At 36.1% G+C, this 19,693-nt stretch overlaps 1 protein-coding gene across 2 annotated transcripts in view; it reads left to right on the forward strand.

Moving 5' to 3' along the window:
* The first annotated feature begins 7,617 nt into the window (after nucleotides 1–7,617).
* Nucleotides 7,618–19,693, forward strand: part of mntb (MAX network transcriptional repressor b) — a 40,986-nt gene continuing 28,910 nt past the window's right edge. For both annotated transcript variants that reach the window (XM_056445750.1, XM_056445751.1), the window contains exons 1-2: nucleotides 7,618–7,875; nucleotides 15,193–15,805. In XM_056445750.1, coding sequence (XP_056301725.1) covers nucleotides 7,803–7,875; nucleotides 15,193–15,805 — 686 coding nt within the window. In that variant the 5' untranslated portion in view covers nucleotides 7,618–7,802. The remainder of the gene's footprint in view (nucleotides 7,876–15,192; nucleotides 15,806–19,693) is intronic.

Genomic DNA, 19,693 nt, shown 5'->3' on the forward strand with positions numbered 1-19,693 from the left:
TGTTTATTATTTAGTAATTTTAAGCATTTAGCTAACAAATGTCTTCTAGTTAAGTCAACTAAGGGCTTTCTAGATGGGCTTTAAATGCAACTGAAATTAGACGATAAGTTAATTATTCTCTGAAATTGACAAATTTTTCAATTATCAAGCTAAAAAAAAAACTTGCGCTGTATGTATGGATAAATTTGGTTTGCGGTAAACCAAAACAAATAAGGGGAGGGGGCCAAATACACAAAATTAATCTTAATATATTACCCTCAGAAATGGTTTAAACATTTATGGCTCCTTAAAATGTAAAAAAAAATAAAAAATAAAATAAAGAACAATACAGGAGTTCAAAACTAATTTAGTAAAGTTTGGTGGGGTTAATCTCGCACACTGATTATGTTTCTTTGATCTGTGAAGATCACTTTGATTTTGACCTTGATTTTAACGTTTCCATGGAAACGGAGGATAAAGCTGCACAAACACTGCAGAGAAAATGTCAATAATATATATGAAATTAAAGCAAGCCAATAATTTTAACATAAAGAACTATCACTGCTTTTGTCTTTTTTTAGGCATAATTTGTAAATCATGAAAGGTCATATTTTTAATGCTCCTTATACAGGTACAGACAGATGAGACCTGTATTTGTTTTTTTTTTAATCGGTCTGTAGTCTATTTCAGTGCACCTCACCAGACAGACAGCAGTGACCGTATCCTGGCAACAGTGCGTGAGAAAGCATCATCTTAATTTTTGCATGTGACATGTAAGTTTATTATGTAGCTATATCTAAATGCTATTGTAGTCTCATATTGTATCAATCTGTCTGTGTGTTTATCTGTCTGTATCTATCTATCTATCTATCTATCTATCTGTCTGTCTGTTTGTCTCTCTGTCCATTCATCTGTCTGTCTGTCTGAATATTTACCTGCTTGTCTTTCTATCGATCTAGCCAGTATCTGTCAGCTAGTTGACCACTAGAGGGGGCTCTTGCATTGAAATCGAAGAATTCTGCGGCTTCACCAATAAATCTCAAAAAAATGTATATTCCAGATACTGATTCCAACTTATAACACACGACTGCTTAACCAGTGTGAATGATCAAAGCCACATGTTCTTTTTTAAATAAATTAAAAATATATAAAATCGTTCTGGTTGCATTAATTATATGTGTGACCATAAACCCAGTCATAAGGGTCTGTTTTCTAAAATCAAGATTAATATAACCTGTGTTAGGGTAACGTATTACAGTAAGCATTACTTTGAAAAAAAATTATAATATTTTGAAGTATTTTTAAGTAATAATATTCATTTAGTTTAATCAGCTTTTAAAAAATAAATTGCTGAATTAAAATTAATAGTCACAATGAATAACACAGTCAATGAGAGAATGTGTTCATTATTTTGAACACCTGAAGGAAAGGGGTATTGTCAATGGAGAGTGATTTTGCTTAAGACTAATAGTACAAAAGTAGCAAACACATGGCTTTAAACCTTCAATAATCTGTATATATACAGCATTTATAGCTCAGATAACATTTTTCTCGGATAACATTATCCTAAAATATTTTTTTAATTTGTTTTATGAAGGTAAATTTAGGTGTAGGTTATACAGCGCGTTGTTAATTGCAGAGCTCCTCTGTTAAAAAAAAAGAAAAGAAAACAAGTTCTGAAAGAGAAAGCCTCTCCCAGGCAGTAAAAAGTAACGCAAAAGTAATGTAATGCATTACTTACCATAAAAAGTAACTAAGCAACGCAACTAGTTACTTTTTGGGGGAGTAACTCAATATTGTAATGCATTACTTTCTAAAGTAACTTTCCCCAACACTGAATATAACATCTGAAAGCTGAAGTGCAGGTCAATATTTGGCCGAGACACAATTACTTGACAGTCTAGAATTTGAGCATTTGAAAAAAAAATTTAATAAAAATCTGAATATTAAAAAAAATTTACTTTAACATTGTACAAAATAACAACAATGCATAATACTAATCAACTATTATGTTACATTTACAATTATTTACAAAATATCTTCATGGAACATTATATTTAATTGATATTCTAATCATTTTTAACATAGAAGAAAATCTGAGATTTTGACCCATATAGGCTAAGACGAGGTCACATTTTACTAAACAATTTTAGACAAATCCAACATGCAGAGCAAAAAGTGTAAAACCTCAGGGTGAAATGGACCAGAAACTTTTTTGTTGTTGTTGCATATTTTTAAAAATGTATTATGAATAAATTAGTGTGAATATTTTGAAAATATATATTTGATTCCCATATTATGCATTTTAAGACCCTTTAAACTCCTCCAGAGCAAAACAGACCCGACTACATTATTAATCAATGAACTTCAACAGACAACAAAAATTTCTACTTTAAAAATGTTGATGCAGACATGCAACTCTAGTCTCTTTCGATTCCCACGAATAGATAAACACATAAAGTCTACAAATATACAAAGGTTAAATGTTTACATGTGACTTACAGAAGCTGAAATACCTGTCACTTCATCATCATCATCATCCCAGTTTATACTGAACCCGTAAAATGTCAATGAGAGAAGCTGTGAATGGCAGGCAGACTTTCTGTGCTGCATACTGATAAGTGTACTTGAAGTCTAGTGAGCTGCACGTGTCGGAATCTGCAGGTTGTGTGTGAAACGGACGCAGACATGCACTAATGTTGACCGTCTGTGGTGTTTGTATGTGCGTGTTTCCATGTTACGCGGCTCACAGCTGAGCGCTGATTGGTGGAGACACTCTGAGCGTTCGCTCGTCATCCAGGGTATCCCTACAAATCAGCCATTCACAGGCTGTTGCCAGGCGAGCGCTCATTCATGGAGATGGCAGCATGGCACGAGCCAGAAAACAAGCTTTCTAAATAAGGAATTTGAAATATTAATACGAGGGCTATTTAAAAGTCGAGCCTCAATGCGGTTAATAATTAACACCACAATACAGTTCTTTACGGAGGTTAACACACTCCAAGTGCTATTATAAATGACTTTATGGAATATAATTGCAACTTTGTAAATTATATATCAAGCCATCGGTCTTAGGCAATTTAATGTTTAATGTATGTGTTTTAGAGTGCATTATTAATAACAAGCGTTTGAGTACGCTTAAATAAGTTTAATGAAATATATCTTTTAAAAAAATTGTGTAAATTGAAAAATTGAGAATGATTTTCATTTCAGAAATGGTTTAGATATCTGCGACATTACAGTACATTAGCTACTTATTGTGAAAAAATATATAATGTATTGAGTCAGTGTACATAAAACTGGCCTGTAAAACAAGCTATGCTGAATATTTGATTTACGTCACTCATGACTCCGTTCACCGCGCCCTCGGTTGTTCAAGAACTTTTAATAATCGTAGGGGGAAAAGGAGGCACATGACTGTCCACGACCAGCGAATACAAAACAACAAAAAGAAAAGTCGTCTTCTTTATAAGAAGCTTTGTGTTTTGTTTTTGTCTGTGTACAATTAACATTTACTCCCAACACGCCTAACCACGATCTGGGCGTGGCGTTTTGGACACTCGTTCAGGATGATTGGCAGCTACCAAGACAGCGAGGCAGACTCATGCTCTATGGCAAGCCGTTTTAATATGAAATAATTGCAACAAAATTATAGCAACCTACTGTACAGTCACAAAAATGCTGTTTGCATGCCAGTGCGTGAAGCCACAGCCTGATTCATGCGTTCAATTATGCATTTATTTTTATTTTGCTGCAAATATTGAAAAACGTCCTTATTATGTTGTGAAATATTTTATATAATGATCTAAATGTGTAAGAACATGTATTTCATAATTTAAACACCTTAATAAAGCTCATTATTAATATTATTTATGATTATGATGAAGTTATGGGCACCGCCATGTTAAGCCCTGCTCACACAATTTCAGAGACACAAGTTTCTTAATGGCAGCTTAATGGCCGTTCCAATCAGATACTTCCTGTTATAAAGTTCTGGCAATGTCCGAAGATTTCAGACTCTTTACTGCAGTCAGTATGACTTCAGCAATGAAAAAAACCAATAGGAGTGGTGAATCTGATGATGCAATCAGCACAACAACTTTAAAACAGCAGTGAAATGTCAAAACTGTTTTTTATTATTGAGGCACGATGTGAGCACAATTACTGTTTATGTTTGCTGTGAGTTATTATGTCAGAATGCAGGATACTGTAAGTCAATCTCTGGGTGAATTTTCTTCCATGTCTGTGTTTGGCGTGTCTTTATTTTTGGTCAGTCGGACATTAAAACACCTGAGATTTGACATTCTATAATCATTTAGGATTATCTAAAATCATAAAGTGTGACATTACGTCTCTGCTTCAGTGGAAAGATCAGAGCTGCTGGATTTACAACTTGCTAATTTATCAGCTTCTTCCAAAGTAAGTGGCTGTTTAACTGGGAGAATAGAGTAAATGTTCTACTAACCTAAACAGTGTGTATCTGATGTGAATAAAACACATTCTCTGATTGTAAAAAAAAATGTCCATAAACGTCAGTGGGTATTTTTCAGTCCATAAAGGTTGTTTTGCTAGTGCTTGTTAAATGTATTCATAAATGTTACGTGACTGAAAACCCCTATATATTCTGATTTATGGAAGCACACTTGTCTTTCTCAGCATGAGTCATTGCAAGAAAGCAGATTTGAATTTAGCAGCTGATCATCATGACACACTGAATTTTTTATCTAGCACAACATCAAAGGGTGTACTCACACTAGGTACAGTTGCCTTGAACCGTGCCGGAGCATTATTTTTCCCCTTCCCTCTCGCTCGACGGCCTGCACTGACACTGCATTTTGCCTTCTGAACCCGAGCATGCTTACATCATCGATGATGCCACTGTTCAGTTTAACAGGAAGAGAAGCGCTCTCACTCAGCACAGCGAAGATTGCTTTAGTTATATCGTTTTGTATTATGTTTAGTTGTCTGGGATGCGATGAGACACAGTCAAATATTTTGCTAAAGAGATCCACCACTTTTGACACTCATAAATGTTCATGAAAGTTTGCATTATGCACGCATTAGGAGGTTTGCTGAAGGTGCAGCTGTCGTGCAGTGAGGGGTTTGCATCTTTAAGAAACTACGACAGTTTGCGTTCATTGAAAAGTAAGAATGATTAATAAATCCATATGAAACACTCCCTTAAAAGTGATGTTGTTTCTTTGGTTTCGTGCTCAGGTTCGCTTTGCACTCACACTAAAAGAGTACCGTGCCAAAGCCCAATCAAACTGCGCTTTGGCACACCTCTTCCAACAGGGCCAGGGTCGGCCAACTGAACCACGCTTGGGCTCAATTCGGATAACAAAGTGTGAGTGCACCCAAAGTCAGCAACAAAGGGTGCTTTCACATCTGTAGTTCGGTTCATTTGGTCCAGAACAAGAGCAACAAATGATACATTGTAGCATTTTCTGCCGTCTTTGGTTCCTTTTCACACCACACTGATAGCATTGGTCCGAACCAGTTGAAAAGAACCAAAATGCAGTCATCTGACAAAATCCACATCACTCATTGGTCAGATTTTATTGAGCGTATTTCCTAAACTGCTTATCGATTGGTCAGAATTCACATGCGTTTACATGCCAAGAAACTCCCGCAAGTAAACAAACCGGCAGACACAAAATGTCGCTTTTTACTATGGAGGAATGACTGCGCTGACTGATTGTATCCCTGCTCATAGTATACGATATAGTTTGTATACATCACTTTAGACAAACTATAAGTTTCGAGAATGAAGCGCGGCTGTGGCTGGAAAATGTTTAAATGCATCGCTCGTCACTTCAGGAGGAGGTGTGAATAAATTTAGCTAAACTGCAACATGGTGATCTTCTGGAAATATTACGAACGATCCATCAGGTAATGTTTTTCCCTCTCTCTCTCTCTATTGGCAAAGCGCTGTCAACAAATGTTTTTCCTCCACATTCCATAATGCACAGTGCATCGGCCTACGGCAGCTGGATTAGTTCAAAACGGCGCAGTACTTTTTACGGTTTGGTCTATTTTAGTTCGGGTCATATTCTCACTACAAACGAACCGCTCCAGGGTTCATTTAAAAACGTACCGAGACCACCTCTTCAAGGAGGTCTCGGTATGCTTTTTTGGTGCACACTTGAGTACGATTGCTACATTCACACCTGCCCATTCTAACCACACCAAGAGGGAAAACGAACTCTAGTGCGATTCAACCGAATTAAATAAAGCAGGTGTGAAAGCACCCAAAGTCTGTCATGAAAGTGGTTTAGTATCATTACCTTTCAGAACTGTCTTGACTCTTGAGTATCTCTTAGGGTGCTTTCACACTAGCACTTTTGGTCCGCACCCTAGTTTGTTCAACGTCAGAGTATGGTACATTTAGCTAGTGTGAATGTGTCTTCTGAACTCGGGTGCGCACCCACGAACCATACCCGAGTCCACCTGAAAGAGGTGGTCTGGGGTACGATTTACTTTTGGTTTGAATGCAATCGTACCAAATAATGAAAGTGAACCACCAACACTATAACAAACTTTAGTTTTCATAACGTTCATTCGTGTGTGTGTGTGTGTGTGTGTGTGTGTCTGTGTATCACGTACTGTACCTTGGTGACAAGCAGGACTGAGCCAGGGCAAGCTGTCTGCTTGTCTTCTCCAAAAACAACTTCTGCAGACATTGCGTTATGTTCTAAACATTTATAATATTTTTGCGGCAGATGAACGCGAGACGCTTTCTGTATGTCCAAAACAAAAAGATTCAGTAAAAGCAAAACGACTGCGATGTGCGTACGTCTTTAAATTTTGGCGATTTGCTTTCGTGTTCGTCACCTAGCAACAGCCACACACAACAGCGGCTCGATGACGCAAGCGTACTGGAGTTCAGAAGGAAAAAAGACGCTGTGAACACAAACCAACCGAGAAGGTGGCAAGGGGGGGGGCAATCTAACTTGGCTACGGTCAATTGAACCAAGTGCGAAAGCAACCTTAAGCACTCCCACAGACCGGTCTTGTGCCTCCAAAACCAATATTTTAATAAAAAATTGTATGCAATATTTATGCAATATTCCGGTTTCGTACATAAATCTAATTCGTATCTTTGTATAGAAACATAGCTTTAAGTGGTCACTTGTACTAGTTATTCTAATAAAATGGATAAATGTAAACCCGCTTGCCATACACGGTCTCGCCATGCAAATGAGCCGCGCTCAGCCTTTAGCGGCTGCCCATGTGGACAGACACCATGCCTTGTTGTTCTCCACGCTCATTGGTTCCCTCGCATCGACATGTTTTAATCATGTGCTAATGTACTGCAGGGCAGAGCTGCCGCGAAAACCCGGAACATGGAGCTCACGCACGCTTCACACCATGTTCTCTATTTACGCTCTTTCAAGCGCACAGAAACACATTTGTACATCTCCTATCGTGTCTTATGTATCTATGCTTGTCATAAATATCCCTTGTATAAACATTTCGATGTCTTTTATGAGATTTCGCTCAGTGCGGAATCCCGATCCGTCGGCTCTGCGTGACAGCGTGTTCCGCCGTGGTTTCCCGTCGCTGGTAGTAGGAGGGAGGAGTAGGGCCGCTGAGGGCGGATCCTGAACGGAATGCCTTTCGACTTGTTGTGTTTTCTGTTACTCCAATCGCCATCTTGTTGCCAGTGAAGTAATGTGTTTCTGATGAATTTCGGGAGCGCCCTGGATGTCTTATGACTGTCTTTGGAAGCCGGTGGATTATACTGTGATTAACCCACTACACAAATCCGCACCGGGGGCTTGCACACATTTGACCGGGGACGCGTTTAATCGGTGTTTAAAATGAGTATCGATACCCTATTGGAGGCGGCCAGGTATTTGGAGTGGCAAGCCCAGCAACAACAGATTACACGTGGTAAGGCGGGGGGGACGTGGGTGATTGCATAGATAAACGGGATATGTGAGATATGTAGGAACTGGCTGGGGTTTAACCATGCAAATTGCGTATTTATGCCGGTGCACTTCAAGAGAAAAAACTACAGTGATATTTTCTGTAAAAGCTGCAGGCAATGTGAATAAAAGCTGAATGATCGTATCCACTGGTTTCCAGTGTTTGTAGGCTGCAGTGTTCGTGACTAGTGCATATTTCGCTTACTCGGTTTCCGGGTTAAATCCAGGCTATATTTAGTGTGCTACTATACTCGCTCAATAGCGCTGCGGTGGGTGGGTACATTTGTACTCGGTCCGTCGTGTGTTTTATTTTTATTGTCACACACACATTTTTTTAAAATATTATATTGGCTCTGTAGTATCCCCAAAGCAACACGAACAGTATTAATAAACAATGTATCAGTAAGCAAGTTCATTCAAAGTCGCGAACGTCGTGTTTCTTATCCTCTGGGCGGTGGCAATAGACCAAAGGATTTTTTTTACATAATGACATTGCCGAGCGCTTATCTCACTCATGACTTTCAGGACCAGCCTACTTTTCTGTTCATACTTCCTCGTATTTATTTCCTCAACGTTTTATTATTTAAATTTTCAGATCTTCTAGATGTCGACAATCTTTGAAACAATCACAGTTACAATTCAAACCCGAAACATTTATCGTTTTAAACCGAGCAGGAGGCTTTTTGTTTCATTCTCGAGATGACGTGTCAGTGAAGCCACACCCACAGCAAATACCGCGTGCTTAAAGTCCGCCCTCTCCGACCACGTGCGCGCCAGACAACCCCCCCCCCCCCCCTCCTCGGGTCACAAACCGGGGAAAATAGGGCATCGCCGCCCTCCCTCAATGCAGAAGTTATATAATGTGCATTTTTTTCATGCATATCCAAGTTTGAGCTTTGCACGCTGGTCTACTCTGCAGACTGATTTTCTTGGAATACAGATGAATGGCTAGTAGAACAATGCTTGCAGTATTTTTAAACGTCTCTGCAGGTTTTTCTCTATTCAGATGTGCATACTTTGCATTCTCTTGCACAACATTTGACCTTGTACTAGATCTGGAAAACTGTATGCAGTCTCAAATTGAAGACCCTTTGTGGAGGGTATTTGAACAGAACAACTCCCCACATTAAACTATGTTAGCATTAAGGGGATAATTCAGCAAAAACTGAACACAAGAAAAGATATTCTGAAGGAAACTGATAACCTGCAACTATTGACACCCATGTCATTTGTTTCTCCTACTGTTACAGGTTTCTCACATTCTTCAAAGTATCTTCTTTTGTGTTTAACAGAATAAAGAAACTCGTAATAGTAGACTCATAATACAGAACCACTTGAGAGTGAGTAAAATGTAAATTTTGGCCAAACAGATCACTTTAGAGGTTTTATTCACAGATTAATAGCAAATATATATTAGATGCAAAAAAAGTGTGTGTGTGTATATATATCTCCAAATGACATTCCTAAATTCAGATCTTGTTTGAGAAACTGAACAAAGGTAACTTAATTTATGCTCTAAACATTAACATATGATATTGAAGTATGATGACTTTCAGTTTACAATCAAGAGTTGCTAATCTCGCTGAAAGATATTTGTTGTTTTAATCATATTTCAGCTTCAAAGAAAAAAAAATAGTTAAATCTTAATTTATCTTGCTTTCTTAGTGAACGTATCCTATTTGGGAATCTTTAGATATTTGCGCAGGTCAAAAATAGAAATACTGCATGCATGCATCAGAACATAAATACTGATAAAGTTGCACAAAGTAGGGCTGCACGATGTTGGAAAAATCTGTTATTTATTTTCCTGCGATAAATGTTGCGATATTAATTCATTTTCAGGAGATAGTTTAAATAGCACTATTTGATGGTTTTCTGGGAAGTCTAGTTTTAGTTTTCACCGTCAGAAGAAATAAGTGATTTATTTATTGTTTTTTTTTTTTGCTTGTTTCAAGGAAATTATTTGCTTGTGGTTTAAGTGAATTAAACTTGTTTTCGCTCTGAAATGTAGATATTTGCACTAAAAACAAGACAAAAATTCTAAGTAAGAAGTGTTTTTATTGCACAAATTGTATAAATGACATATAATTGCAGTGATTAAATACAATTTCGTGGCTCCTGGTCAACTATAATTCAGACTGGGCATTGCAGATCTTTGCGATGTGACTATTGGGAATGCGCACATTTACGATATTGATGCTGAAATTTATATTGCGCAGCCCTAGCACGAAGTGATAAAAACTTACAGTAAAACTACTTTTAAAAGTCTGTTCTATAAAGATATTTTATTAATTTCCAACTGTAAATATATCAAAACTCAATTTTCCTGAAAAATATACAGTGGTAGCTTAATTTGGATAACTTCAAAGGCAATTTTCGCAATGTTGAAATGCAATTCGCAATTTTGAACCCCTTAGATTGGTCAAATATTGTTGACCAACAATTATGTGGCGGATGAATCTCAGTTTCAGAAAACCAACACTTATGACTTGTTTTGTGGCCCTGGGTCGCATATGTGAGTGTCTGAGAAGTATTATTATGATTTTATTTTTGTAGAATGATTGAAAAAGTGATGGAGATCAGTACAAAGTTATGTTTTTGAATCTTAGATGATTCTAATAAAACTCTTTGTGTGCTGTCTGTAGTTTTACATATAGACCATCACTCTTCCTTCAGAATGTTAATTAGAATTTCTTTTCTTGGTCTTTAAAAACATTTTAAATTTACCTTCACAAAACCTGCAGAAGCACTGCTAGTTGTGCAAACATTAATTATTTCCTTGTTTTGAATGTTGGAAAACCTCATAATTATGAATCAATAATGGCCTCATACCGACACAGTACACACTTAATTATTTTCAAGTAACACGATCATTAAATTGCTAGATTGATGTATTACTGTTTGCATTTGATTTTATTATTACTCCAAATGAGTCTTATTATTGTTTTTATTTTTTGAACAAAAAATATGTGTGCATTTGAGCATTATTTTAGACTATAAATTAAATGAAAGAACTTTGTTAGATATATATTTGTTATATATATATATTTGTTGTTGTTCCAATCTCAGTTTAGTTTTAAACAGGACCTAAATAAACACTTGCCAAGCATCAGGAAGTATATGAAACATTGCTACAGTTTGTGAATATAATTGTAACAATTTCTGCAAGTGGGACATGTTTTGGCCCGAATACCAGATTGAAGAGACTTTCAATCACAGCTTAGTGATCTTTTGACGTGATCACCTCATGATACCCGTTTTTTTAGTGTATGAAATTAAAGGGACAGTTCACTTAAAAAAAAAAAAAATCTGTCATCATTTATCACCCTTTACTTGTTCCATACCAGTTTAGAAAACATGTAACCTGCAACTTCCATAGTATTTAGTTTTCCTACTATGGACATCAGTGGTTACAGGTTTCAAACATTCTTCAAAGTATCTTTTTTTGTGCTCAACAGAATGAAAAAAACTTGTAATGGTTACAAAACCACTTGAGAGTGAGCAAAATTTACATTTTGACCAACCAGATCCCTTTGGGGGATTTTATTCACAGATTGATAGCAAAGATAATAGATGCTAAAATGCCTAAATAAAATTGATTTCCTCGAGTTGCAAAATGAAGAATTCAGGTCTTGTTTTCTGAGAAACTGAACAAAGGTAATTTAGTTTATGCTCTAAACATTAACAAATGATATTGAAGTATGAAGACTTTCAGTTTAGAAGACCTGGAACCTGCAACTTTCATAGTATTTGGTTTTCCTTCTATGAACGTCAATGGTTACAGGTTTCAAACATTCTTCAAAATATCTTCTTTTGTGTTCAACAGAACAAAACAAATCATAAATGTTTGGAGGCACTCGAGGGTGAGTGAACAGTGAGTACATTTTCCCTTTAACAGGCTGTTGACACAGATGACTTCAGGAGTGTGCTTTGTTATTGGCTGCTCATTGTATTTAAATGTCTAAAAAGAAACACATTTCAGTAAATGCATGTTTCTCCTGCAGTTATATAACAGAGAATTGTGCGTCCCCTAAAAACACCCATCTCAGCTTTCTTTAGTTTTTGAAGTCTTCTGAGAATGCTTTTCACAGTCAATATTATTATTCCTGCTGATGCAGGAGGATTCCCGCATGTCGTGGTTCAAACTGTTTGAGCATTTCGCATCAGGTCAACCCTTTGTCTTCTCTATGCTCGCTTTTGTCAGTGAAGGTGCAGTTTATGCTGCGCAGGAATGTCTTGCCATGCAAATGACACTTTAGGCTCAAAGATGAATTGGAGAACAGCCCCAACTCCTCCCCCATTCGATTTATGATTTAAATATTGATCTTACGTCACAGCCTGGATGCAACTGAATATGTGTTGGTTAGGCTAAACAATAGATTCCTCTATCAGTCATGGAAATGGCTGGATGCGAGGGCATTTTTGGCTGCAGTCAGATGGTGCGACTGGTCCTCAGATTCTATAGCTCTCTCGGCTTATCCTGCAGACTGACTGCTGTGTGTTTGTGTGTGTATGTGTGTGTGACGTCAGTGTAGAGCTGAAGACTGGCGAGACTCGTACTGGGGCTTCTCTCTTAAAGTGACAGAGCAACTCTTAGAGACTCACACCCCACCCTCATTCGGACACAGAGTCATGGAGTGCATCTGTTTTTTCTTCTTAAAAATGGAAAGATTTGAGCTTTTATGAATATTAATACATCATTGTTCATCCTAAAGGCATCATTGTGTGTGATTAGTCTCTGCAGTTTCTCATTATTAATTTACACGACTGTCAGAGTCAAGACAAGCACTAATTGGTTCCATTACTGATCTGTAAATTGGTATTGATCACTAATATTGCTGGTGATATTTATTAGCTTTGCCTCTATAGTTGGTTTTTAGCCATTTTGCGTGGATGTGTATTTCACTCAAAGGTAAAACAGAGGTATGCTGTAAATACCTCAATAGTTAATGCTAAACACAATTTGAAATTGATTGATGAATTAATAATTTGTCTGAGGAATAAGTATATTAAGTGTGAGGAAGATTAATAACTACAAGACAAGACATATCATTTTGATTATGCTGTGACAATCAGTGCTTATGGTGCTAATCTCCTTATTGTCTTAAGAACAAAAGCAATGCAAGTATTAGTTTGGATTTTTTGATATCCAATAGCAGGGTGACCAGTGGATATGGTCTTAATACATAACATTATGTTCATTAAAGAAAACATATTTGGTGATGAGTTACATTTGTTCCACTATTATAACATATGGAATGGTTTTACGTTAGACTGAAAACCAAAACAGAAACTGAAAATGCTTTGTAATACTTATTTATTATTTCATTATAAATTTATTATAAATGTAACTCTGCAACTTAAATGTTACCGATTTAAAACAACAACAACAAAAAACACACAAGCCAATAAAATAACTTTATTTTATAAACTGTAACATTTTAATCCGCTTGTTAAGTGTGACATCCCACGAACCATAAGGAGAGACTCAACAAATGGTAATAATAAATGTTAACAAAGCAATGTAAAACTGGAATGAAAATCATTATTGCTCTCTCTCTCTCTCTCTCTCTCTCTCTCTCTCTCTCTCTCTCTCTCTCTCTCTCTCTCTCTCTCTCTCTCTCTCTCTCTCTCTCTCTCTCTCTCTCTCTCTCTCTCTCTCTCTCTCTCTCTCTTTTTTTATATCGTGCAGCCCTAATATACAGTTGAAGTCAGAATTATTAGCCCCCCTTTGAATTTTTTTTCTTTTTTCATTATTTCCCAAATGATGTTCAACAGAGCAAGGAAATGTTCACAGTATGTCTGATAATATTTTTGCTTCTAAAGAAAGTCTTATTTGTTTTATTTCGGCTAGAATAGAAGCAGTTTTAAATTTTTTAAACACCATTTTAAGGTCAAAATTATTAGCCCCTATAAGCTGTATATTTTTCGATAGTCTACAGAACAAACCATCATTATACAATAACTTGCCTAATTACCCTAACCTGCCTAGTTAACCTAATTAACCTAGTTAAGCCTTTAAATGTCACTTTAAGCTGTATAGAGGTGTCTTGATAAATATCTAGTAAAATATTATGTGCTGTCGTCATGGCAAAGATAAAATAAAGCAGTCATTAGAAATGAGTTATGAAAACTATTATGTTTAGAAATGTGTTGAAAAAAATCTTCTCTACGTTAAACAGAAATTAGGGAAAAAAATAAACAGGGGGGTTAAATATTTCAGGGGGGCTAATAGTTCTGACTTAAACTGTATATCCATGCCTATTCGATGGCCAGAAAGTGATAATTTTTTAAATAAATTGTTAACATATTGGTGTCTGTGATGCAGCAAGTCCAGAGAAAGTTGTGTACACCATGATTTTATTAAAAATTCACTTAAATGTTTGATATGAATAGAAAATGGGGGAAGGGGGTTGGCGATTGAGCAAGAGGGCCACCTCAGCCAATGAAGGCAAAGGGGCAGTGGCTCTAGCCACCAGGCCACCCACCTGTGTTGTGCAACAGCCCTGGTTGTTGGTAAATGGAACGAGTCATTAAATCTACATCAGTCATACAAATCCTCCTTCATTAATTTCAGTATTCTACAATTCCTAAAAATGTCTCTCTTTAACATGTTTTTTTTGATTATTTATTTATTTAGATTATGCAAAGAGGTGCACAAATGACATGGAATCATATATGAATGAAAAACTGAGAAAACGGAATAAAAAACATTGAAAAAAGGGCACAGCCAGGTGTGCCTATAAAGGTAACTGAGTGGAGAGGTCAAAGTATATGAATAAGAGAATGTAAAACATATACAACATGCATAACAGTAGAAAGCATATTAATATTATACTGAAGGTCTTAAATATTAACAAAATGAAGCAAATATTTCATTCATTCATTTTCATCCGGCTTGGTCCCTTATTTATCAGGGGTCGCCACAGCGGAATGAACCACTAACTATTCCGGTATATGTTTAACGCAGCGGGTGCCCTTTCAGCTGCAACCCAGTAATGGAAAACACCTATACACACTTATTCACACACATACACTACGGCCAATTTAGTTTATTCAATTCACCTATAGTGTATGTCTTTGGACTGTGGAGGAAACCGGAGCACCCGTAGGAAACCCACACGAACGCGGGAGAACTTGCAAACTCCACACAGATATGCCAACTGTTTAAGATGGGACTCAAACCTGCGACCTTTTTTCTGTGATGATAGTAATAATGACAGTAAAAATGACAACAATAATTGAAAAGTTTTAACATTTCATCTGTTTTTTTTTTCTCCAGAAGAGGAGGAGCGGCGAGAGAAGGCTCTTCTGTCCCGTGAGGCCGAGCACAAGCTTTCAGCTCCTGTTATCCAGTCCGTCCAACTCAATCATGTGACCTGGACAGAAGAGCTGAGGCTTGAACCTCAGCGCCAGCAGCAGCAGCAGCCTCCGGTGCCTCCGCCTCCGCTTCCTCCTGCTGTTCCCATCACCGTCATCCCCATCCCGGTGGTCTCTGCCAGCCCTGCAGTTCCTCAAATTCAGTCCGCCGCTGCCTTGCACACGGCTCCCGCCCTGCCCGTGGTCTCGCCGCTGACCAGCGCTCTGTCCCAAAGCAAAGACACGCTCTCGCCTCCACTGCAGCACCGGCATCTGATCGCTCATGTGAAGGCAGAGACTAACAGTGTAGCTCTGCCCAACAACAGTCCACAAACAGTGCAGACACAGGGCCTCCTGCAGCCCTTTCCAGCCTCCATCATCACAGCCCAGCAACACCTGCTGCCCCAGCCCACACTCACCCAGACCCAGCCCACGCCACCACAGGGGCAGCCGGGGCAATTGGGACAGCCGGCCCGGCCCAATGGAGCCACAATGGAGGATCCTCGAAATCTTGATGGGAAGAGGAGACCTGGAGGGTGAGTCGTATTCTGTGTGTTTGTTAACAAGAAATTATATTAAATTATTAAATTCTATATATATATAAATTATATTTAATTATTGAATTATATTAAATCAAAAATTCATATTTGCAGTGGTTGTTTTCCTCTAATATAATAATAAAAAACAATAATAGTAGGAATAATCAGACCCCCTAGTTTTTCGCAATCGGTGAATCCAATGCAAAATGAACAATAAGTTGCAAATTTTTGCGATCCTGCAAAATTCTTCATTTAAATGCAAAATTATCACAAAAATGTAAATCTCATAATATCCATTTCCAAACCATATAATCAAATTATATTCATTTCAATTTGCGATTAATTGTTTTACATGGCTTATAGACGTGTCTTTCAAAAAATGACATCTCTCCTGCGCACTCACAATCCTAACATTACATGGAAGGGGGGGATTGTTTTGCAGCCAGTGCAGTAAGCAGACGTGGATGAAACATCAAACGCGAGTGATTTACATGTGAAGTCGATGCAAAGATGCGATTAGACATCCTGTGGCGCAAATCGGGTGAATGACACGGCGTGAATTGTGCATTTGTGCGTTTGACGCACTTCAGACTGCAAAAGAAAGTGCGAGCAAACATCTAACAAACGGAGCAATGGAACAGACAGAAAAGCAAACAGTGATAGAGATTAGTTCAAGGATGACGGCCGTTAGTTTTGCTTTACATGTATGGCTGGTATCCACTTGTTAAGTCATGATGTATGGAATACTGTTTCAGGGTCCAAGCCACTACTCATTTGAATTGAGAAAATATTAGTTTATGGCCGAATATTATGGTCGTTTATGGCGATCGTGATTTTCGAAAGTATTACATCGTGTTGTAAATGTTTATTTTTACCATTTGTTGAGTCTCACCATACAGTTTGATATAGCGCTTGGACCCAGAAGCCAATTCGCGTGACTTCACACTTAACAAGCGTGGATTATGATGTGCGTCAAATAGAGAAAGGATTTCCCTGCCGTTAATAGAAAGCGAGTTTTTTGACGAGTTTGAAGAGACCAAAATTAAAGAAGCTTTTATTTTTATGGTTTGTGTCATTGTCATTGTGTCAGATTGCACACCTAACATAGTGTAGACTACCTAATAGTATGGTAAATAAAAATATAAAATAAGTAAGATATATAATTATGATATGATGTATAATAGATTATATATACGTGTGTGTGTTTTATCGCAGAATTGTCTGGGAATTACCACCATAAAATCAGTAATTTTTATAGCAAAAAATTAAATTTGAAAATTATGAAAAACTAGGGGGTCTGAATAAAAATCTCAAAAATACTACTCCTGTTACTAGTACTTATAAAAAAATTATCGTAACAATGAACTAATATATAAATGGGACTTAGTAAAAATATTAACATCAAATATATTAATTAATAATAATAAATAACTAAATGAAAATCTTGCTACAGTAGAATTTATGTGACCAAAGCAGTCTTATATTTCACTGGTGAATTTGTAGCAATAGCCCAAACTACACTGTGTGGGTCAACATTTTGGATTTTTATTTATGCCAAAAATAATTATAGTAATCTTTATAGTAATGATCATGTTCCATAAAGATATTTTGTAAATGTATCCAAAAAATAAGTGTAATGAATATATTCAAAATATATCAAAACTTTACTTTTTGTTTAGTAATGTGCATTCCTAAGCAGTTCATTTAGAAAACTTTAAAGATGATTCAGATCCCAGATTTTCTAATAGTTGGTCTAATATTGTCCTATCCAAACAAACCATTCATCAGTGCAAAGCTTATTCAGATGATGTATAAATCTCAATTTCAAAAAATGTACTCTTATGACTGGTTTTGTGGTCCAGTGTCACATATGATGATGATAATAATAATAATAATAATAATAATATATTATTATTATTATTATTATTATTATTATTATTATTATTATTATTATTATTATTATTATTATTGTTATAAAAAATGATTAGGACAAAGCTTATTATATTTATTAATAAATGAAAATGAAGAAATTTTCTAAATATTTACAAAATATTGATATAATAAAATACATTTGCTATACATGTAATTTTTTACTAAAATTGTATTTATTATAACATATTTGTTGTTAATAAAACAAAATACAATTGTAGTGTTTCTTTGTTTTCATGCAATCATTAATCTTTTGTTTTTATGGGAACCTGCAGGGAGCCCTTGTATATTTACTTTTTATATTAGCCCCTATTAATAATTTTAACTAATTAATTAATTTATTTATTTATTAAGGATGTTATTATTATCATTAGTGCTATTATAGTTCTTTAAAACTAATAATTTAAAACATAATTACTTGAAATACAATAAAAAAGCTTGACTGAAAAGAAATGTATACTTTATGAGACTCAATCTTATTTAATGTAATTTGTTTGCCAAATATCTCTCATATTCAGAAAATTAAAGTGATAGTTCACCTAAAATTTTAATTCTGTCATCATGTACTCATACTTCACTTGTTCTAAACCTGCAAACATTGACTTTCATAGCAGGAAAAACAAATACTACGGAAGTCAATGGTTACATTCTTTCCACATTCTTCAAAATGTCTTCTTTAGTGTTCAAAATAATAAAGAAACTCAATCTTAAAGATCTGGATTCACTTTAGGGTGAGTAACTTTTATTTTGGGTGAACTATCCATAAATATCTCAACTAAAAAATATAAAATGAATAAAGTTTAGACATATTTGGAAAAAATATTTAAAAAGACAAAAACATAATTATTAAAACTTTAGAATTAAATCAAATAAGTCAAAACAGCAACAAAATCAAGCTCTTAATTAAAATGGCTACATTTGCTCAGTGAAACTGCAATAACTAGTTGGTTTATGAGCAATTATGGCATGAATATGGGCGTGTGTTGAATTTTTAAATTGATGTTTAAGTGACCTGCACCTACAGATACAGAGTGTATGTGGAGTGGCATTTACTGCAAACCGAGCCTCTCCGAGACCTCGCAAACATCAGCAAATAAAGTGCTGCTCGCGCGTAAAAAATAAAACAGATGTAAAAGCACAAAGCCATATTTTGATTTGTTTCATTTCGAATGCGCAGGCCCACAAGAAAGCGATAATGTGTTTTTTTCATATCAATTGAGATTAAATTGTGGGACAGATGTCTGTAATCATAACTCAATGAAATGATTTTCGCTGTTTTGTTAGATTTTCAAAACCAGGCTGCTGTCCTGAACGCTGCATGACGGGAAATAATACTGGTGTTTGTAGGCTGCAAACACTGTCATTTTTGATATCACCTTTTACAAACCCTCATATAAAAACCTTACAATTTATTTAATGTGTGCCTCAAAAACATTAAAGATAGGAGTGAGTAGTATGACGAATTCCATTTCACTTGAATTTTATAATGATATTTTTAATGATAATGATCAAGTTATATAAATACTGTAGGTTGCCTAGTTATTCCTGAAAATCAACAGAAAGGCTTTGTGTAATTATAAACCTTTACTTAGTAAGCATATGTTAATACATCAGACTTTACCTTGTTTCATTTTTTTTCTTTTATGTGGACCTAGATTCAAGTTGTAAATTATATATGAACTTGGATTGAAGGTATGGCTGTCTGTATGTTTTAGAAATACGATAATATTTGATTAAATACGAAAAGATATTTAAGAACATGGAATATATTTGTTTATCTGAAAAACTATGCTGAAGTCAGTTATTCTCCTTTGAAAATGTGCTTTCTGTGTCAGAACGTCTTTGTTTGTTTTAGTCTCTATAACCAGCCCGCTGCCAGTTTAACCAATTATATTTTAGCCCCCTGGGTTGCCTGGGTGGAAAACACACTATTTCAGTTCAGTCTTGAAGGCTGCA

This window comes from Danio aesculapii, chromosome 21 (genome assembly GCF_903798145.1).
Source record: "Danio aesculapii chromosome 21, fDanAes4.1, whole genome shotgun sequence".
Classification (NCBI taxonomy): Eukaryota; Metazoa; Chordata; class Actinopteri; order Cypriniformes; family Danionidae; genus Danio; species Danio aesculapii.